Below are 22244 nucleotides of genomic sequence, written 5' to 3' on the forward strand. Positions count from 1 at the left end.
ACGAAGCCAAGCTCAGGTGGCAGATAGATTTTTAATGCCCTAAATGGGGCTGTGAGATGGAAGTTGAATCTTTTGAAATCTGATCCCATTTGTTCAGTCTAAGGACTTAACTTGGGAAATCAATAAAATGAGTTAATTGTGTGCTCTCTTTTTCAATTGGCGTAGCAGCTCTTTAGGCTTTGGACAAAGGCTAAACTTCCATGTATTTTAAAATAGCATTTGAGATGCCTGGGTGATAAGAACAGCAGCCTGAGTCACTCCAGGTGAGCATAACAGTCAAAGCCAGAAAGGGGAGTGCGTAAGAGGGGGCTCCTCTAAGCAGCTCTCACTGATGGCATCTGCCATGAGAAAAGACCCCTGCACTAACTTCAACCCTTCAGGGCCCCGCAGTACCTATCTTTGCGTAGTTGATGCTTTTTGGAGCATTCTTTAATGGACAGAAATGAGTTGCAGTTTTCTATGTGCACCTGATAATTACAAGGCCACATTTGATGTTGAGGCATAAAGAAAAGGAGATAGCAGCTCCCTAAATTTAATAATTAAACCACATTGGAGCAGTGTCCCATGGCCCAGCAATGTTTTCTCTAATGTGCAGTCATCTCCATCTTAACACAAATGTGAAATGTAGTTATCTGCCTCCAAATCATGGTGAGCCCTACAGTGCAGTTGGCAAAAATGATCACGACAGCATCACAGGGAGGCATCATTGACTCTTGGGAGAGAAGGCAAGGCTTTCAGTTTTATGTCAAAGCACCCCTTGATATCGCTTTAGGATGCGAAGCTTCCCGAGGGCAGGGAAGCCTTTTTGTCTTTTTTGTTCACTGTTTTATGCCCAGCACTTAGAACAATGCTGACAACAGGTGCTGAGCAAGTATTTTTTGAGAATGGATGGGAAGCTACGGAAGATTCCTCCTCACACTCAGCAGTGTGGGTGGTGGGGATGGGCAGGGAATTGAGGCACACTTGAAACAGGTCTCGGGGAAAACGATGAATTCTTGGAGATGAGAAAGTGTTCTAATTGTGCATTATTTATAAACAGTCACTCAAGGTCCATGTAACCTTCATTTCATGGAATGATTTAAAGTTTAATGTGGGTGATAGGATTGTGTGTTTATGATTTAATGACTGTTGTGTTAACAAATGTCTTATTGAAATAAATGACCCAATTTGTTTTAAAAAACATTGCTGTGTTGAAAGTATAATAGAAAGCTGCTATACTGGATGTTACACTGCTGGAAATTGGTTCATTTTCACAAACATTTTGACAATAGGAATGTTACTGACATTAGTCATTGTCATTTATTATAATTCATCAGTTACTGAGCTGCTACTATGTACCAGCTTAGAAACCTTCAGTCCAGTAGGGAGTGACTTACTATAGTGGGGTTTTTCTTGTGTATGTACCAGAAGGACCTGAGTTGCCTTGGGGCAGACAGGAAAGGGTTTTTCACGGGGCATAATGAGTCTCAAGTGCCATGCACAATGCATGCTCAAGGGCAGATAGGGCTGGTGGTGCTCAGCTGGTTAAGGCGCCGTGGGGGTTGTGAGCCTGGGAGCGCAGGGGCCACCCCATGTGGCTACCTTTGGAGCCCCTTTTGGGTGTGGGCAGGTGGGTGGGTGGCTCGGCAGGAGCCTTGCCTTTCCCTCTTGATGGGGACGTTTTGGTGTTGATGTTTTGCTGCTCTGACAGGCCAGTATTGTTGGGTATGGAGGACTCCGCGTTTATCCTTATAACAGTGTTTCTCAAAAGGAGCCTCTTGGAGTCATGATGCAGTTGCTTTGCTACAGTTATGGATTCCTAGATGTATCCCAGATGTCTCAGGAGTGGGGGTTCAGTTCTCTTTATTATACTTTTTCCCTACTGAATATTTAGGGGTTTTGCTCTCTCATTTCCATCCTGTTGCTTCTCCATTACCACTTCCTTAGAGAGGCCTTCTTTGCCTAGTCAATCTAAAATAGCTCTCTTCCTTGAAAGAAAGAGAGAGAAAGAAGAAAGAAAGAAAAAATTTTTACACTGTTACAAACATCAACGATTTTAAAAGAAATGGCTTCCTTTCACACTTAACTCTGCCTCATGAGTCACACCTACAACTTTCCGAGAATAGCTGGCCTGAGCTCTCTTCTTAATTAAGTGTTCAATGACACAAAGTAACTCAAACTTAACATTTAATATCTCTGTCAAAAAGGTTATATTTTATTGCTTATTGTTAAATATGTTAAATATATTCCATTGCCAAAAAACTCTCTCTCTTAAAATATGAGAAAAGATTTCTTTCCTAAATGCTTCCAGACATTATGACAAAGCTCAATAAACACTTTAAAGAACATATTATTTAATATCAGAATACATCTCTTTTATTATTTTCTTTATTTTTAGACGGAATCTCACTCTGTTTCCCAGGATGGAGTACAGTGGCACAATCTCAGTTCACTGCCGCCTCCATCTCCCAGGTTCAAGTGATTCTCCTGCCTCAGCCTCTGTAGTAGCTGGAATTATAAGCACGCACCACCACACCCAGCTAATGTTTGTATTTTTAGTGGAGATGGGGTCTCACCATGTTAGCCAGGCTGGTCTCAAACTCCTGACCTCAAATGATCCACCCGCCTCAACCTCCCAAAGTGCTGGGGTTATAGGTGTGAGCCACTGTGCCTGGCCTATTATTTTCTTTTCATATTATCATTACTACTCTTTTGCAAAACAATTTCACTTGGATTTTTACTCACTTTTCTACACTACTATTAGGGAAACATTATTCGAACTGTTCTATCCAGTATATCGGAAAACATTAATAAGCATTGAAAAATGACACAGCATAAAATGTTTGTAAAAATATTAATAAATATTTTGCAAAAAATAAAAAAATAAAAAATAAAATAAAATAAAATAGCTCTCTTCCTTTGCACACTTGGGTTGTTTCCAAGCCCCTTACTATACTTTACTTTTCTTCATAGCAGGTGTCTCTGTATCTGGTTTTGCCTGTTTCCCCCACTAGGATGTGACCTCCATTAGTGCAGCGATCTTGTCTCTTCCTTCTCTGCTCCAGTGCCCAGAGCCTGCCTGGCACATAGTAGGTCCTCAGTAGATGCAGTGCATTGAAGTCTCCAGGTGACTTATGTGCTCAATGTGCCTTATAGGAAGAGGGGATGAGTTGATAAGAGGCAGAGTCTTCAGAAGGTCAAAGAAATGAATGAAAGGGCTAAGACTTAGAAATTCCAGTCCCAGTGTTCAGTTAGTAAACTTAGTTTTGTTTTAGCTATAATGAGATCCCTTTACCAGCATAAACTGCAGAGAATTTAAGTACCTTAATAAATACTGGTAATAATTGCAAAATGTTCTGCAAACATACAGCAATAAAACCATTATAGATTTCAGTTATAACTGACCCCTTAAGGAAGATAGGGTTTTAGCAGGTGCCTCTTTCTTTTGAATTCAGTCTTATCTAAATTTACCCAAGGAACATGTATTTGAATGAGAGATACAATGTGCCAGGAGAATTTGCCCCAGAACTTTCAAAGAGGGTGAGAACCAGAAGGATCTGTTTTTCTGCCTACTAATTTAAATTATAATCTTGACATTGGGTGTTTATCTTCCAATCTGTGACTGTCTAACAAAATAATTTACTGCTCAGTGCCCTTTGCAAAGTAGAGATTTTATAGTTTTATGAATAGAATTTACTTCTGTGAGATAACTGCAGTTTAACTTTTTGACACTAGCAAAAATGCTACAGATTATAAATGGCAGTGAAACCCTCAGTGCTAGCCTCATTACATACCTCTGAATTGGTAGTAAACCAAGGCATCAACATTACTGAGTTGCCACAGCCTCTGTTCTCACTCTAGTAATCTTTGAGCTAATGTGAGCATTACCCCGTTTTCTTTTTTTGCCTATTGACATGCTGAAGAGAATGTGACATGCTGAAGAGAAATCTAAATGTTGTTGAAATCTCATCATTGTGAACATTTTAAAGTAGTTTTATCTACTGCTATCTGTTCACGGTACACTATGATTGCAGGATCTTCTTCTTATATGTTTTGTATTTAGTAAGGCATTCTCTGAATCTGTAGGTGTTTGCCTGTTTTCTCCTTTATCTAATTTTTATGCTTCTGTTTTTATTTTTCTAACAGACCTATAATCTACCTTGTCTAGATCTTCCAGGTGGGTAATAGCCCTTAAACTCATCATTCTCACTAATCCATGCTACAGACATATTTGGAAATTGTTTACTAATGAAGTAAAGTTTGGATCCTTAACTTCCATCCTCAGTGGGCCCTATACTTCAACATTATGCATTTGTGGAGTGTGATTGGCGAGTTTGAGTGACATGCACTCAGGAATAAAGAAAGCACATTTAAGAGGAGAGGCAGGAGGGATTCAGAACATTGCTTTGGAGCTCTACAGACCTAGGGTCAGATCTTGGGTCTGGTACTTTTCAGTAATGTGTACTGGGCAAGGTGCTTAACCTTGCCAACCAAGTACCCCACTTTCTTCTTGTATAAAATGAGAGAAAGCACTACTTTCCAAATCCTTGAGTGCCTACTAGCTGCTGGGCATGCCTGGAGCAAATGAGGGAGGGAGGTGGGAGGGTTTAGGCCACAGAGAGCTTATCTCATGGTGAGGGAGACAAGCAGGATAAAATATTTAGGGCATAGATGCTCTTGTTGCCAGGAGGAGAAAATAAAGCAGAGAAGGGAGATATGAAATGGGGTGAGGAGGTGATGGTGAAATTTGAGGCCATGCAGATAAGTTCACATTATCTGGCCAAAGATTTGAGGCAGTTGAGGGAGGAAGCAGTGTGGGTATCTGGGAGAAGAACATTCCATACAGGGAAAGCAGGTGCACAGCACACCTGGTGATTTTGAGGAACAGCGAGGAAGCCTATGGCTGGAGCTGAGGGGAGGGAGTGGGGAGAGAGGGTAGGATATTAGGTTAGAGACGCCAGACTGGGTAGGGCCTTTGAGGCTGCTGCAAGGGTTTGACTTTCACTGGGACAGGGAACCAGTGGAGGATTTTGAACAGGGCAGTGACATGATTTGTTCTTGTTCTCACATGGCTTCAGGGCTGCTTTGGATATTTATGTTGTGGTATAGAGGGCGATGGGTACTAAGCATTGTAGCTCACCGTGGTGCTGCCGCTAGCCGGTTGAGGGTGCCCTTGCCCACCTCGGTTCTGCTGCCTTTGAAAAATCATGACCAGTGGACCAGTTGTGGTAAGATCGACAAGTTGATGATGGAGCATGTTTTATGAACCTCTGAACTCTTCTGGGGCATTTCTCAAAATTTATTGCTGCTTGTCTCCCTGCTTGGGTGCCTAGCATTCATGGTTTTTCCTGCTGGTCCCGTAACAAATTGTGTTTTCTTGGAAAGGTATGTGGTCTGTCATGTAGCTTCTAGTCTTGGCTGGGATTCAGTTGCCATTTGCCCTCTTATGGTATTGACACTAGAAACTTTCTTATCGTGGTTCTTTGGTGGAAGTTTGGTGGAAGCTGTGGATGGGGGAGGTGGTGGGAAGGGAGAATAGGGTTTCTAGGGCTTTAAAAATCACTCAGTGCCAATGTTTAGTTAGTCCTGGTCCATTTAGCTAGTCTTGGTATCATCACCCCAGTGACTTTATTCTTCTTAGAGCCTGGGTCAGAGAAGACAGTTTTAGCATGTGGGATCATTCAAATCCAGGTGAACTGTATTGTGTGAGAAGAAAGGAAAGGGTTGCCTCACCCAGCTAGCCCAGCTGTATAATGGAAGCAGCACATATAGCCTCATGTTAGACTTGAACACTTCAGAGCTGGCTGGGGAAAGATAATCAGTTTTTATCTACATACCTGGTATCCTCAACAGTAGAGTTACTACATATTTTTACTGATTCTGGTTTATCAGCACACAGCAAGGCCTTATTGCCAGAACCCGAGATGATTGCTGCATACTTCCTCATGAGGCACTGTGGATTGTCAAGGATGCATGTTTGTCAGGGGTCCATCTGCGTAGTTTCCTATTCTTGGGCTTCTGTGAAACATGTAGCCAGTCTAGGCTGCCTGGAGAACTTGGCCTGTTTCTGCTCTGGGTATTCAGGTACTTTCAGTACAATCATGTTGAAATCATGTGGATTCAGCTGATTCGATGTTAAAAACGTAGGAGAAATACTATCAATATTTAAAACAAATACATTGTTTTATGTTCATATACTAGAATAGCACACAATAGTTTGAATGAATGGACTCTGGCAACACATAGGGACATGAACATATCTCACTTAATGCAGAGCAGAAGACTCAAGCTATAAAACAGTACACTCTTCTATGAAGTTCAACTATAGGCAAAGCTCAGTTGTTTTTCAGAGATTCTTACATAGGTGGTTAAATTATAAGAGAAGCAAAGAAGTTATTTCGAAAGACAGGATGATGGGCTGGGCATGATGGCTCATGCCTGTAATCCCAGCACTTTGGGAGGCCAAGGCAGGCGGATCTCTTGAGGCCAGGAGTTCAAGACCAGCCTGGCAACATGGCAAAACTCCATTTCTACTAAAAATATGAAAATTAGCCAGGCATGGTGGTGCATGCCTGTAGTCCCAGCTTCTCAGGAGGCTGAGGCATGAGAATTGCTTGAACCTGGGAGGCGAAGGTTGTAGTGAGCCAAGATCGCGCCACTGCACTCCAGCCTTGGTAACAGAGTGAGACTGTCTCAACAACAACAACAAAAAGACAGGATAATGCTTTGCTCTAGAGGGAGGGCCACATGGGAGTTGGGGACCTCAGGGAATGGTATCCTTGGCTTCTTGGGGCATGGTTATGCAGATGTTCACTTCTGAATAATTATACTGTAAGTACATGTATGCTATGTGAACGTTAGCATACACCACTTAAAAACATATACAACAAAGCAATGAGAGAATGATTAACCAGGGTATTTTGCCTCTTTCTGTTGCTCCACAGATGTGTAGCGCTGTATGGAATGAAAACCGGAAAGAGTGCTGGAATCACAAGGCTGGTTTCTAGCACGACATGGATGTGTGGCTGGAGCCAGTCCCTTAACAACTTAGGGTTTCAGTTTTGCATCTGTAAATTGAGGGGATGGAAATGGAATTTGGGATCTTGTCAAGTTTCAGTGTCAGAACTCTGAAACACAATCTTAACTGAAGCTCAAGATGTAAGAAGAAGGTAGAACTCCCCTGGTTGTGGCAGAGAAGGCTGTCTTATCTGAGCCCCTCATTTCTCTGGTGGTTGGTGGATCTTGGAGTTCTTCAAGAGCACCCTGGATCACAAGTTCAGGAGATCGAGACCATCCTGGCTAACACAGTGAAACCCTGTCTCTACTAAAAATACAAAAAATTAGCCAGGCGTGGTGACATGTGCCTGTAGTCCCAGCTACTTGGGAGGCTGAGGCAGGAGAATCGCTTGAACCCAGGAGGCGCCAGTTGCAGTGAGCCGAGATCGTGCCACTGTACTCCAGCCTGGGTGACAGAGGGAGACTGTCAGAACAAAACAAAACAAACAAACAAAAGGCATCCTAAGGCATTAGGAAACCCTGGACCAGGCAATCTCCAAGCTGTGTCTAGCCCCATGATATAGAGTCAGGGCAGCTGGAGATCCCATAAGTAATCCTCACTGTCTGGCTGTTTAGGCCAAGATGTTCTCCTCCCTTTGTGTCCTCCCTTAGTGAAGGCAGCAAAGTGAGTCTTGGTCAATGAGCTTTTATTTCTCCAGGGTTTGCTTTATGAGGTGGGAGGGACATAGAGTTAGGTTGCCCATACCAAAGACACAAATTATCTATCAGCAAGCCTTGAGTTCCTGTTGTAATAGGCACTGAGGATACAGCAATGAATAAGATGCCCTTCACAGACTGGGTCTGTCAGGGACACAGATGAATTGTCTGACATGTGGAGTTAGAAGGGTTGTGTCAGGGGAGGCACAGAGGGGCACATGCCCCAAGCCTGGGGAGTTGGAAGCACTTCTTCGGGGAAGTGACATCCAGGCTGTGAAACCTGGAGAGGAATAGCCAGATAATGGGAAATGGGGTGTGCGAGCATTCCGGGCACAGGAAGGATACTGTAAAGGCCCAGCAGTAAGAGAGCATGAAGCATTTAGGGAAATGGAACTAGCCTTATTTCCAAGGTAAAAATGGTAAGAGATAAAACTTACTAGGCAGAAACCTCTGGACAGGGCCACATGATGAAGGCCAGATGATGATGAACCCTTTGACATGCTAGGACTTGGGTCCCAAGAACAGTGAAGAGGGCATCAAAGAGCTCTGAGCAAGGGAGGGAAATTATTTGATTTGCATTTTTGAAATATCACTTTGGCTGCAGTAAGGAGATTGCATTGATGTGGGGTCATACCAAAGGTCAGGGTTTTATCCTAGTGAGAAAAGGTGAGACCTGGACAGGGATGGCAGTGGTGGAGGGGATGGAGAAAAGCAAACAGATTTGGGAGAGAATCGGGAGATCTGCTTGATGAATTAACGAGGTAGAGGGGAAGTGAAGACAATGTCCAGGCTGCATAGTTGGGCAACTGAGAGGATGGTTCCACTCTCTGAGGCAGGGAAGGGGGCAGGCGGAGGATGCAGGGTGCAGGATGGGAGGACAGATTCTGGCTTGAATAGTATGAATTTGAGGTGGTTCTATAAAAAGTAGCTGGAGAGGATGAGTAGGGTGGACAACCTACAAAGGAAGCTTGTTTATGTGAGTCTTTGAGAGTCAATAAAGAGCTCTGTTTTTGTGCCAGAAACACCAGAAGGTGCTGAGCTGGGAGCGCTGGAGTGGTGCTCATAGGAGTGACTTCATGGTTTTGTCCTTACTTGATGTGTCCAGCCCAGCTCCATACTCCACATGGCATATGCAAGGCCTTGTGCTTTGATATTCTAGAGCGGTGGTTTTCTTAACCTTTTTGGGGAGTTTCATATTCCTTTGAAATCAGATGAAACCTGTGTACAGAAAAATACTGCAAAAAAAAAAAATGCACCCTGCAAACATAGTAATTTTTACAAAGTTATTTAACCTGGCAACCACTGACCTGTTCTCCATCACTATAGTTCCGCTTCTAAGAAGGTCATAAATGGAATCATGAAGTATGGAACTTCAGGAGACTGTCTTGGGGTGTGTGTTTTCCCATGTTGGATTCCGCGAACCTGGTTCAGAGCTCACAGGTTAGGGAAGCATTGCTTCATAGCTACACTGTTTTGTTTGGTAGAAAGTTAATTGTTGAAGACTCCAGATGGTAACAATATCCTGGCTTTCACATCCCTCTGAACAACATAAAGGGGAGCCCCTCTCTATCCTATCATCCTGCCTGCCCACCCAGCTTCAGTACTGGCATCAGCAGCTTTTTTTTTTTTTTTTTTTGTAAATTGTGCCTTGACCTCTTGTTTACACCCTGACTGCTAGTGACTGGTCCCAGTCTTTTTTCTTCTTCCGGCCTCATCTTGAGCTGATTCCTACCTTGGTTTCCCTTGTAAGTATCCCAGTCGATAGGGAAACCATTCTCCTAAACCCCAGAAGCCAAGCTTTACTTCCTGCTCCTAGATGTCCCCGTGTACCCGCTCTTGAGTCCTCCGGGTGGTTGAGTCCTGGTGGTCTCCAGAGTGCTCCATTCCAATTCTTCCGTCTGAGCACCAGCCAGCCCACAGGTGTAGCTGTTCAGGCCTTTTGCAGCTCTGTGATTGCTGGTGTTTATGCATTTTGGCAGGGCTGGGATGTCTCTTGTTCACCTACTTCCAGTTTGAAGGTTAATAAGGGGGAGATGCTACCTGTGCGGTCCACATCTATGTGTTCTCTGGATAAAAGAATTTTCCCCTAGGACCCAGCAATTTCAAACTTAGAGAAAAGGCTATGAAATATTATCATCAACTTAGCTGTAATGTAAGAGCACATGGTGTGAAACTTGTCATTACTATGAAGTAACTTAGTCATTATTAGTGAGAAACTGGTTACATAGTTGTGGGAAACCTAAGAAGGTCTTTCCTGATGCCCATGCTTATAAGCATTACTTTTCTTCCCCAAATAAAGACAAGAACCATCATGAAGATGAACAATTTAATTGTATAATCTTTGTAGATTGTTTCTTCTAAAATAAAATACTAGTCATTTAAAGTAAATTTTTCCTCATTGAATAAACTAATGACCACAAATAGATGATCAGATATTTCACAGTACAGACATAAACTAAGTAAAAACATTTTTAAAAAAAATTGGTAAAATTTTTTTGAATTTTTATTCAAATACTATGAAGATGTTCATTTTTTAAATTTTTTGAGATTTATGAGATGTATATATTGTGCATATGGCCAAAGACACCTTAAAGTTCTTAGCATCCTCCCCACTAGGTATAATTTTCTTTCTTTTTTTTTTTTTTTTTAACAGACAAGGTCTCATCTATTGCCCAGGCTGGAGTGCAGTGGCATGATCATAGCTCACCACTGTAAACTCAAACTCTTGGGCTCAAGCGGTCCACCTGCCTCAGCCTTCCAAGTAGCTAGGACTACAGGTGCACCCTACTACACTGGGCTAATTTTTTTTTTTTTAATGGAGATGGGATCTCACTATGTTGCCTCAAAACTGATACTTTTAACTAAGAAGGTGATCCTTATGTTACATTTAACTTAATTTGCAAACTGTGTTCCCGGATGATGATGCCTTGTTGCCCTACCCATTTGGAACTCCATGTGCTTGATGGCAAATTAGTATTTAGAGTCCATCAGGTTTCAAAGAGTGATTGGTGGTATGATGTTAGAGTTGCTAGGTGTTTGGAATCTGTTTTTTGTTTTGGTAGGGGCAGATGAGGAGACAAGGTCTTGCTCTGTTGCATGGGCTGGAGTGCAGTGGTATAATCATAGCTCACTGCAGCCCCAAATTCCTGGGCTCAAGCCATCCTCTCAGCCTTCCCAGAAGCTGCCACAGGTACACATCACCGTGTCTGGCTGATTTTTAAATTTATTTTAGATATAGGGTCTCACTTTGTTGCCTAGCCACTCGAACTCCTGGCCTCGAGCGATCCTTCCATCTTGGCCTCCCAAAGTGCTGGGATTACAGGCATGAGCCCCCATACCCAGCCTTGACCAGAATCTTTATAAAGAGAAAAAAAAATGGATTGAGACTTAACGAACTCACACTAGGTAGGGATTTTGAACAAGCACAATATTGTAAGATACTGATACTAACTTCCAGGGAGGGTCAGGATAGAGTGTCTTTTACCCTTCCCAGCCTCCATAGTTTGAGTTGGTAGAATCCACACAAAACTGGTTGGAAATGGAAACTAAGATAATGGCTTAATGAATGGTTAGGTAGCACCTAGTTACCCTCAAATTTAGGAACTTTGGTCCACTGTTGAGGTCATGGCTTTGCCAAAATGCCCAGAGAGCTTTGCCCACAAAGCGGGCCTCCTGGCTTGTTAACCACAGGAATTGGAAGCCCAAGGTGAGCCTGTAGCCCTGAGCACAGGCAGGGCAGGGGAGAAGTGGGAAGGAGAGGGCAGAGACTGTTTTGAGAGCATTGCATTTCCACTCACTGATCACATACAATCTGTTGGATTCACTACTCTTCTCCTTTGGGGGAAGGACTGAGTTCCTGGGGAAGAAAGAAAAAGGACTTCCTCTTCATTGCTCCTGGGAAAGGGCAGAAAAGTCTCTTATGGGCTGAGGCTGGGGAAGGGAAGGAAGAGACTTTGAGAAACTTTGGGCTGGTACAGGATTATCTAATTCTTTGGCCTGAGGGATTTTGGGACAGGCTCATATTTTAATGTACATGTAGAACACTGGGGATTTTTTTTTTTAAATTCATTGATTGTGAGGTTGGAGATTCTGCATTTCTAACAAGCTTGCAGGTGCTGCTGCTCCTGATCTAGGGACTACACTCGAAAGCCAGGTTCTGATTCTCTCTTCTGGGCTGTGCAGGGCTGGGTTAGAGCAGCCTTCACCCTGCATTAGAGGCATTTTGCTAATTGCGGAAACTCTTTGTCTGGCATTAGTATTCCTAATCTGTAGCCACTCTTGCATTTCTAGCTTTTCACTGGATTTGTGTGTTGCTGGACCATTGAGGAGGTTGCTTACCTGGCTTTTCTCCACCTGGGTTGTAGTCCTGCTGTGACTTTCATCCCAGCAATCTGTCTTCCTTTTCCAAGAGTTAAGACTTGGAGGCTTTTTTTTTTTTTTTTTTTTTTTTTTTTTTTTTAAAGTTCTGGGATACATGTGCAGAGCGTGCAGGTTTTTTACATAGGTATGCGTGTGCCATGGTGGTTCAGTGCACCTATTAACCCGTTATCTAGGTTCCCCCGACTCGCCCTGCAACAGTTCTCAGTGTGTGTTGTTCCCCTTCTTGTGTCCATGTGTTCTCATTGTTCAACCCCAACTTATGAATGAGAATAAGTGGTGTTTGGTTTTGTCTTCCCGTGTTAGTGTGCTGAGAATGATGGCTTCCAGCTTCATCCATCCAAGGACACAATCCTTCCTTCACCCAAGGACATGATCTCATTGCTTTTTATGGCTGCATAGTATTCCATGGTGTATATGTACCACATTTTTTTTATCCAGTCTATCATCAATGGGCGTTTGAGTTGGTTCCATGTCTGCTGTTGTAAATAGTGCTGCAATAAACACACATGTGTGTGTGTCTTTAGAGTAAAATGATTTATATTCCTTTGAGTCTATACCCAGTAATGGGATTGTGGGTGAAATGGTATTTCTGGTTGTAGATCCTTGAGGAATTGCCACACTGTTTTCCACAATGAACTAATTTACATTCCCATCAACAGTGTAAAAGCGTTCCTATTTCTCCACAGCCTCACCAACATCTATTGTTTCTTCACTTTTTAGTAATCACCATTCTGACCTGCATGAGATGGTATCTCATTGTGGTTTTGATTTGCATTTCGCTAATCAGTGATGTTGAGCTTTTTTTATATGTTCGTTGGCTGCATAAATATGTCTTCTTTTGAGAAGTGCCATATCCTTTTCCCAGTTTGCAATGGAGTTGTCTGTTTTTTTCTTGTAAATTTAAGTTTCTTGTAGATTCTGGATATTAGACCTTTATCAGATGGGTAGATTGCAAAAATTTTCTCCCATTCTGTAGGTGAGACTTTTTTTATAGTTATTTTTCTTTTTAATGGGTGTCAATCAATATGCCTCAGACTTACAGAGAAGATGGCCCTGTACAGGAATTTGATGGTCCAGGACTCAGGGATGCCTGGCTGGTGCCTCACTAAGTACCCTTCTTCCCTGTGACCTTCTTGTCCCCCTCCATGTAGCTTTATCTAGGTACAATTGACAAAAATGGCATTTAAGGTATACAACTCGATGCTTTGATGTACGTATACATTGTGGAATGATTATCATTATTAAGCTAATTCACATTTTCATCATCTATTACCTCACATAGTTACCATTTTTGGGGATTTGTTTTGTGGTAAGAACACTTAAGATCTACTCTCTTAGCAAACTTCAAGTATACAGTATGCTATTGTTAACTATTGTCCCCATGTGTGGGTTAGATCCACGGAGCTTATTCATCTTGTAAATGATTGTTCAATACCTCCCCATTTCCCTTCCCCCCACCTGTGATCTTCTTAAGGAACAATTGCCAAATAGTAATTGAAGTTCTAGATTTTTATTGACCCAAGCGCTGTCACTCCCAAAGCGGAGTTCTGGGTTGGAGCACTGCAGTTTCGAGTGGTGGTGTTGGCTCCAGCTCTCCCTGAGCCACTTCCATATCTAGGGGTCTTGCCATGCTCTGATTGGTTGTTCCTTACAAAGCAAAGACAGGAAGAAGAGAGCAGAGAAAGGGCCCAATGCTTTAAGAGGAATCTTCAGCTCTGGTTTGGTTTGCTGATCCCTAGACCTGGAAAAGAGAAAGTGAAGAGAGGGGAGATGCATGCACGGTATGTGGCTTTTGGCCCCCAGTGACTGTGCCTAAGCAACACCTAGTACCAGGTAATGTCTTGGACCCCAACGAGTCAGTATGATGTGCTTTGGGGAAAGAGGAGAGAAGTAGAAAGTGGGGAGGGTGGTAGGCAGAGGGGTAAAACTTCCCTTCCCTCCATACCATGCAGGCCGTTTCTCACTTGAATATAATTGAAGCATAATTCTGTGCACTAGTTGAGGTCTTCCTGTGGTCAGTGGGTCTGTTGACTTGCATGACTTGCAGTAATAGACGCTTCACAGATACTAAAGGAAGCTGGGAGTCTTGTGTCTGAAAAGGTTATTCTCTCAAGCTTTTGCTGGTGCAACACAACCAGCATCATATGTTCCTGCCTTCAGTGTGACAGCTCAGGAGGAAACAAGATCCTGATTTAGCAGAAGCAGATGTCACATAAAATACTTTAACCATGACAAAGTGAAACTGTGAATTAGTCATTTAAGTATTTACTCTAGTGAATATCCAAACAGATGTGCTCATGTAGAAAAGAAAATAAGCTCCTTCCTTCTGTCATTGGATCACACGTGCATGTGGCTTTATAGTGTTCTTCCAGTTTCTAGACAGGTTGTTGCTAAAATATCTTGGTTGTGTATCTTGGATCTGAGCTTGGAAGATAGCTACTGTGATGTGGGAAGTAAATGCATGAAGGTTGCTTTAGGACACTGAGAATCTGTGTGTAGACTGTGGAGCCCTGGTCGTATGTCCAGTGTCCTGAACTGGCCCAGTGAACCCATGGCAGGCACACAGGGGCCCTAGTAAATAGTTGTCTATATTTAGTTAGCCCTTTTTGTGGAGGATAAAGTTTATATGTCTAATGTCAGGTGCCCGTTGGCATCCGTGAAGCCAGTTGGCTTTATACAGGGAACATAACTACAATATATCTTGTATTTCTCAGCTAACTGTTGTGCAAATTCATGTAAAGACGGTTGCTGAAATTATGTGGAACTTCATCCATACCACTTAAAAGCAGCTCAAAGCTCCAGTCCTTGCCATATGTTTCCTGGGGGCCCAAATCACCCCTAGTTGAGAACTTGTCACTTAGAGTAAGGTCCTTGTGTTCTGCGGTGGCCTGTTGGTAGTAGAACCCCAAGAATCAACTACACTTTACTTACAACATTGGCTGGCTTTGCATCTGAGCCAGGCTTTTGTGAGTGGAAGGAACCATGGCATCTTGTCAGACTTCTGTTCCTCCTGTCCCCTAGGTCTCTACTGTGTGTCCCACTGTTGCTAAGTATCCTTGAAACACAGTCTTCCTGTGTCACTTATCCACTCTGGAACATCAAATAGCTGCCTGTGCTGAGAAGCCTCCATGATCTGTCTCACTCTACCTGTCCAAACCTACTTCGCATTATTGCTTGACATGCCTTTTTTGTTTCAAGTGCTTTGGGTTTTACTGTATCAGTTGTTCTTATTCTGAACAGTAGGTACAAAAGACACAAACACTGTTGTGTCTTAGGTTGGAAATGTGCATCCTCAGACTTTAAGAAACTCCAGATTGAGACGTGCTGGGATGTGGATTGAATTCATGGTCAGAAGATGAATTAAATGGAAAGAAAAAAGGCAACTTGTGCTTGAAGCCTCTAAGCAGTTGCTGAAACTCATTCAGCTCTTGTAGTTGTGCTTGGATTGTTCATATAAAGGCCATTTTTATCTGTTCTTCAGATTCATTCAGGGGAGTATAAAGGTTTACAACTTTGACATTGGGGCTGGGTGTTGAGGGAGGTGACTAGTGAGCTGATAGCCTTGGCATCCATAGGGTTTTCTTCTGGGATTATGGGAGCTGGACTTGCATGGATCAGAGCTTCCATCATCTGAACTGCTGTCCTCTGGTGAGGGTTTATTTCCCAGCTGCTCAGTTGATCTCTGTTGGCACCTGGATTGCTTATGCTCCAAGAGCATGTATTGGAGTCATCACATTGATGATACAGAAGAGCTTACTACATTGTCCATGTTATCTATGTTATTTCATTTATTTCTAAGACTTTCTTTTCCTTCTGTGTAAGTCCTACCATCTCTGGAAGCCTTTCCCAGTTAATCCAGTCCCCATGCCACTGTGCTTCCAATCTGTACCACACAGTTGGACCTTTAACTTTTCAAAGCTAAGTTGTAGCCTGTAAGCTACTTGAAGTAAAGGCAGTCTGTTTCCTTGCTATGTATTTGCTTCCTCACAGCCAGCCTAGTACCTGGTAGATATTTTGGTATTGATTTTGATGGGACTCCTTAGGATGTATAATATGAATGTTATAACTTCACTGGAATCCATAGAACATGGCAACTAAGTTTAGAACCTGTAGCTCCAAAGCAACAATTGCCAGTTTATACCTTGTCCCTTAAACAATTGGAACAATACACCTATAAGATAAAAAAACTGATTTTAAGTAACATGGTGTTTCCATGAATCTGTTGGTATTGACTGTTGTTGAAGTATACCTCCCTAAGTAAATAGACAAACTGACCTGCTTGATGGAGGATGTTGGTCTCTTGGCTTAGACCTTGCTGTGGTTCAGGCTGTGAGAAGTTGGTCATTCTTGTCCTTTCCTGACTCATACCACTAGCATCTTTGGCAAAAAGCAGTGTGTAGTTTCTTTGTTTAGGGTAGAGCATTAGTTTCCAGGGTGGTGACTTTTCTTTGCTGGTCTGAAGTCATACTGTCTCCAGTTTCCTCTGTTTCATTCTCTGCTCCTCCTCAGTTTCACTGGGGTGTGTGATCCACTGCCCTCATTTCCTTGTTGGCAGTGGGTCCTTTGGCACCTGTGGCTGCTTCACGGGCAAACCATGGGCAATCAGGGTTTGCCTGTAGGCCCCGAGAGGCTTGGGACTTGCAAGGAGTTTTACCCTCCTTCCCTGAGCACTGGCTTGTGTCATTTGATGACTACTTATTCAGAACCTAGAACTTTCTGCCTGTGAGGTCGACATACCCATTATGCTTATTGCCTGGAGAGGAAGCCCTACATTCTGCTGCTGCTGCAGAGTGATTTTTAATGGACCAGAACTTACATGTCTAAATGAGTGTTATTGTTGAGTGAAGTCACCTTAGGACGATGATTTAAATAACACCGCGATTTCTCAAGAAGTTTGGAACTTCTCTTATGGTTGAGTTCAAAGCCATTTTATGTTATACGTGGCCCAAACAAGTTTTATTAGTACAATTAAATCTTTATGGAGGACTTTTGATGGACCACGTAGTGAACTTGGACTGGGAATCAAAAGAACAGTAAGGCAGGGTGTCTGCCTTCATTGAGCCTGCAGTCTGGCTGAGATGCACATGTAAGCCACACTAGCACAAGCCAGCATGCACTGGCCCGTCACAAGAGAGGTGAGATCAATTCTAGGGGTGCACAGGTGGGAGTGATGACATCTGTGGGGAATGGGGGTGGGAAGAAAGTCAGGGAAGACATCAGCAACGAAAGATTGGGAGGATTTGAGAAGAAAGATAGGGGAGGAAGGATAAGGGAACCATATGAATAGCAGTGTTTGAAAATCTGGGGACTTGCCTGGGAAATGAAGTCTTTCATTGGATTGACAATGCATACTGCAGTGTTGGTTCCCCTTCATAGGTGGAGCCAGGCCCAGCATAAGCACTGGCCCTGTGGATGGATGCCAGGTGAGGTTGGCAGGTCTGCTGATCTAGCTGGCGTCTCCTGCAGGAGCTGGGAGCAGACATTGTCTAAAGGTAGGGGTATATTGTGGCCATGCTGAGGAGCCAGCATAGAAGATAGTGTTGGGCCTGGGGACCTCTAGTGGGAAGACACTGGGGAGAGACATTGAGAAGAGGAAATAGAAATGCAAGGCAGGGCAAAGGGAGTTTGATGATGATAGTGATGATGATTTTTTTTTAAGAGTATGTGTCGTGAACAAAGTGGGAAAGAACTTGTGCTTATTTACAGTGGATAGACTGGTGCTGGGGCAAGTGGGTACATCATAGAAGTTAGGATGAAGGAGAGATGGAAATGGTGACCAGTGGAGATCAGCCTCAGTGGCCTTCAATACAGACTAAGAAGTGTGACCTTGATCCAGGAGGCTCTGGGAGCCACACTGATCCTTCTTGAACAGGGAGTGACATGGCCAGACCTAAGTTTTAGGAAGGGGGATCTTCTAGCTCTTGGAATGGATTGGAGTGGGGAGAGGCTAAAGGCAAGACAACCTTGGCCTTCACAGCCTAATTGAAAAAGTAGAGCAAACACTTGAATCAGGATGCTTCAGATGGGTCAGATGGGGAAAGAGGGGGAATTTGGTGTGAGAGGCAGATGTTGAAAGGATTTGGGGATGACTTGGATGTTGGGTGAGCACAGAATCCTTGTTTTCCCCAAAATGCCTAGTTTAAGCCCAGTGTCCCAGCATAAGTGAATCATGGAGCTGCCTTTCTGTAGGTCAAAAATGGCCAAATGTGGCTATTTCATGCGGTTCAACGTAAGGTTATATGTGCCTCTTTTTCATATTTGGGAAGTGCCCTGGTTTGGACAGTAAATGATTTGGTCCCCCTAGTTAGACATGGGGAGATATGGCAGAACAGTCTTCTTCAAAGTTCTAAGCTTGGTGACTGGGAGAATGCCCTGGTACCAGAAGGGAATTAGGATTGGGAGGTGGGTGATATTGACCTACCTGCTCACCAAACTTGGGACCGACTTACATTTGACTTTTAAATAATTCTGTTCCCTCTCCAAAGATGCAACACTTTCATCTCTAAGGATATTGGAAGCAAAGAAGCTCTGAAGGTGGTTCCTGTATAAGCTCTTGAAAGATTGCTTTCAGTGGCATGACCTGTATGGGAGTGTCTAAGTTCTGGTGGATGTGTTCACGTGTGAGGCTCCCTGCACTGTGGGCATTTCTCACATAGGTGGTTAGAGTAGGTGGCTGACCACCCCAAGGCGCATGGGTCTCCTTCACTTAACTGTGTCCATTAACTGATTTCAGACTCTTTCCTGAAAGACAGCTAGGCTCACACATGCTAATCCTTATTCACAGTGGGGCTGGGCTTGGGTGTGTCTAGTGGCTCTGCACAGACCCACCCACCCATGTGTGTATCCCACAAAGGGTGCCCGGCAGAACCACTCTCATTCTGACCCCTGACGCATGTGTCTGCTTCATGATTTAAACAAGTACCAGGTATCTGGTGGAGAAGCAGAAATATCACGGTGGTGAAACTCTTTTTAGTTTTATGACATCTTGCTTCAGTCCCTTGAGTGCACAGGTTAACTGCAGGGCTTGCTGTGTGGAGGAGGGAAATGCAGGGAATTACTCCCACTTCTATTTCATGGGCGGAATTACTAGCTATACCAAAGCATCAGTTCCCAAGGATAAATAAATGGCTTTGTCAGGTCAACCATGACAATAGAAGATACTTCAGTGGAAACACATTTTTCTGAAATGGTTGCACTCAAGATCGTTGGTGAGGGGATGCTCTGTGAGAAAGGTTGCACAGGGAACATTGACAGATTTCGGCCAGGTGTGGGGCTCACACCTGTAATCCCAGCACTTTGTGGGGTTGAGGTCAGTGGATTACTTAAGGCCAGGAGTTCGAGACCAGCCTGGCCAACATGGCGAAATCCTGTCTCTACTAAAAATATAAAAATTAGCCAGATGCAGTGATGTATGCCTGTAGTCCCAGCTACTCAGGAGGCTGAGGCATGACAATCACTTGAGCCTAGGAAGTGGAGGTTGCAGTGAGCCAAGATCACATCACTGCACTCAAGGCTGAGTGACAGAGCAAGACTGTTTAAAAAAAAAAAAAAAAAAAAAAGTACAAGTTTATATTATTGAGTAAGTCCACAGGCAATAGATCCTGGTTTCAGTTTTTAGTGGCCTAATGGCTACAGAAAGAGTCAGTACTACATCAATGTGTTATGTACCAGGTTTATGGATGAGGAGATCTACAAACACCAGAGTTACCTAAGTCTCTGTTGTCTTTGATAAAAGCAACACTGGTCTCCATATAGGTTTTTTCCATCTTTTGGTAAATGTTCTCATGGGGTAGCAGTGTAGCTCAAGGGTCATTTCTGCATTTTTCTCCTCGATGGCTTATTTCTTTTTGAGAATGAACTACTCCTTTCTGTGTTTCATTATGAAATCTTGAGGTTTTTAAATTCTTTCCGACTACAGAAAAAAAACCCTCAGTACTTTAGAAAACTGGGAGAACACCAAAAAGAAGTGTTGTCCATAATCTTAGCATTCTCTCTCTTTTTTTTTTTTTTTTTTAACCACATATTTCCCTCCCTGTTTCTAAGCCCACCTACTCAGGGTTACACTGCTCAATTTTGGTGTGAACCTGTCTAGTCTAGCCTTTTGCTTACTTAAACAATATATCCATAGATTGCTTTGGTGTGAACCTGTCTAGGCTAGCCTTTTGCTTACTTAAACAATGTATCCATAGATTGCTTTTAAACACAATGATTATACTATAACATTTTGTAACTTGTGCTTTTTGGTTAATATACCTCGATTATCTTTCCAAATCAACCCGTTAGTCTACTACATATTAGTGACTACAGGATTCCCATGGACTACTGTTTTACTGGAAAGGGGTCCTGATACAGACCCCAAGAGAAGGTTCTTGGATCTCACACAAAGAATTCCAGGCGAATCTAGAGTAAAATGAAAGGAAGTTTATTAAATGAATTAAGAGTGGCTACTCCGAAGGCAGAGCAGCCTCAAGGGCTACTGGTTGGCTATTTTTATGGTTATTTCTTGATTATATGCTGAACAAGGGGTGGATTATTCATAAGTTTTCCAGGAAAGGGATGGGCAATTCCCAGAACTGAGGATTCCTCCCCTTTTTAGACCATATTGGGTAACTCCCTGATGTTGCCGTGGCATTTGTAAACTGTCATGGCACTGGTGGGAGTGTTTTTTTTTTTTTTTTTTTTTTTTAGCATACTGATGCAGTATAATTAGTGTTTAATGAGCACTGAGGACTACCAGAAGTCACTTTAATTTCCATCTTGTTTTTGGTGTGTTTTGGCCGGCTTCTTTACCACAACCTGCTTCATCAGCAAGGTCTTTGTGACCTATATCTGGTGCTGACCTCCTATCTCATCCTGTGACTTGTATGCCAAACTTCCTGGGAATGCAGTCCAGCAGGTCCCAGCCTCATTTTACCCAGCCCTGCTTCTAGATGGAGTTGCTCTGGTTTAAACGCCTCCAACAACTGCATGATGATTTGTTAACATCGCACTGAACATGAGGCAATTCTCAATTTTTGCCCTTACAACAACACTACAATTAACATCCATATTATTTACTCTTTCTGTCCTAAAGCTAGTGTTACTGTAGGAGAGTCTTCTAGACTTGGCATAACTGGATTAACTTGCTCTCCAGAGTTCATCCATTCTGCAGTTTTGTCAACAACATGAGCATGCTTAGCTTCCTATCTTGGTATTACTAATCTTCTTGTGTGTGTGTGTGTGTGTGTGTGTGTGTGTGTGTGTGCGCGCGCGCGCGGCTGTGCACAAAGCTCAGAGGTTAGTAAGCAGTATTTCACCATTTAATGGTCATTTCTTGAATCATGAGGGAAGTTGAGCATCTTTTCATGTTTATTGCCTTTTTGTATTTTTTGATTCTATTTACAAATTGTTCATACTTTCTTACTGATTTGATAGCTTTGAGAATAATAGATATTGAACCTTTCTCTGGATGTTTGTTAAGGTTTCTTCTGCCGTTTGTTTTTGTTTGTGGAGTCTTTTAAGAGAAAATGCATGCTGTCAAATCCGTCAGTCATTTTCCTTTATGGATTCTGAATTTTATAACATGCTTAAGGTTTTAAATTTTTGAAAAAAGTATTTTTGGAGCCTAACACTCTTGACATTTATTCAGTGATTCAATAATTCAACTAATATTAGAGTATCTACTTAATGTGTTCTGTTCCTACTAATTACCATATCATTTCCTCTTCCCCTTCAGTTCCATTTTGGGCTCCAGTATGTTACTGGCATTCATTCATGGTTGCAGCTTTTTAGTAAATTGAATATCACCCTGTTGAAAAGCATGAAAGTTATGGTCTATCCAAGCAGCTGACCAACCTCTTCCAGGAACCCCTGTGGTTTCTGGTCTTTATAACCTTTTTATAGTTCTTTGAGCAGACTGGGTGCTCTTGTGTTTAAAAAAAAAAAACAAAAACTGATTGTTAACCAAAGTCAAGGGTTTTAGACACACCCTGCTTTAACGAGGTGTGTGAGAACGCAGCAGCAGCAAGATGGCTATAATCTTCCTTCTCCATTATGCCATGTGACCTTGGGCCTGCGCCTCAACCTTTTGTAGTCCCCTCTACTCAAATGCAAGACCCAGTCTTCCCTTTTAATGCTGCTCCCGTCACTGTTTCTTGGTTTCATGATTCTTCTGAATTTCAGCTTGGGGCTGT

At 42.8% G+C, this 22244-nt stretch overlaps 1 protein-coding gene and 1 long non-coding RNA gene across 5 annotated transcripts in view; one reads left to right on the top strand and one right to left on the bottom strand.

The window, feature by feature from the left end:
• Positions 1-22244, top strand: part of LOC105489400 (myosin VB) — a 389540-nt gene that overhangs the window by 88395 nt on the left and 278901 nt on the right. Inside the window, exon 1 of one of the 4 annotated variants that reach the window (XM_011754160.3) lies at positions 16827-17207. The exons of the other annotated variants lie outside the window; for them this stretch is intronic. Coding sequence (XP_011752462.2) covers positions 17184-17207 — 24 coding nt within the window. The 5' untranslated portion in view covers positions 16827-17183. Of the gene's footprint in view, positions 1-16826; positions 17208-22244 lie in introns of those variants that run through there. 4 annotated transcript variants of the gene reach the window in all.
• On the bottom strand, positions 13563-15141 carry LOC105489399 (uncharacterized). Its single transcript, XR_011616883.1, has 2 exons — positions 15004-15141; positions 13563-13813 (listed from the first exon to the last, which is right to left on the bottom strand). It is a non-coding gene; the product is annotated as an uncharacterized lncRNA (long non-coding RNA).

The sequence above is a fragment of the Macaca nemestrina genome, chromosome 19 (genome assembly GCF_043159975.1).
Source record: "Macaca nemestrina isolate mMacNem1 chromosome 19, mMacNem.hap1, whole genome shotgun sequence".
In the NCBI taxonomy this organism is placed as follows: Eukaryota; Metazoa; Chordata; class Mammalia; order Primates; family Cercopithecidae; genus Macaca; species Macaca nemestrina.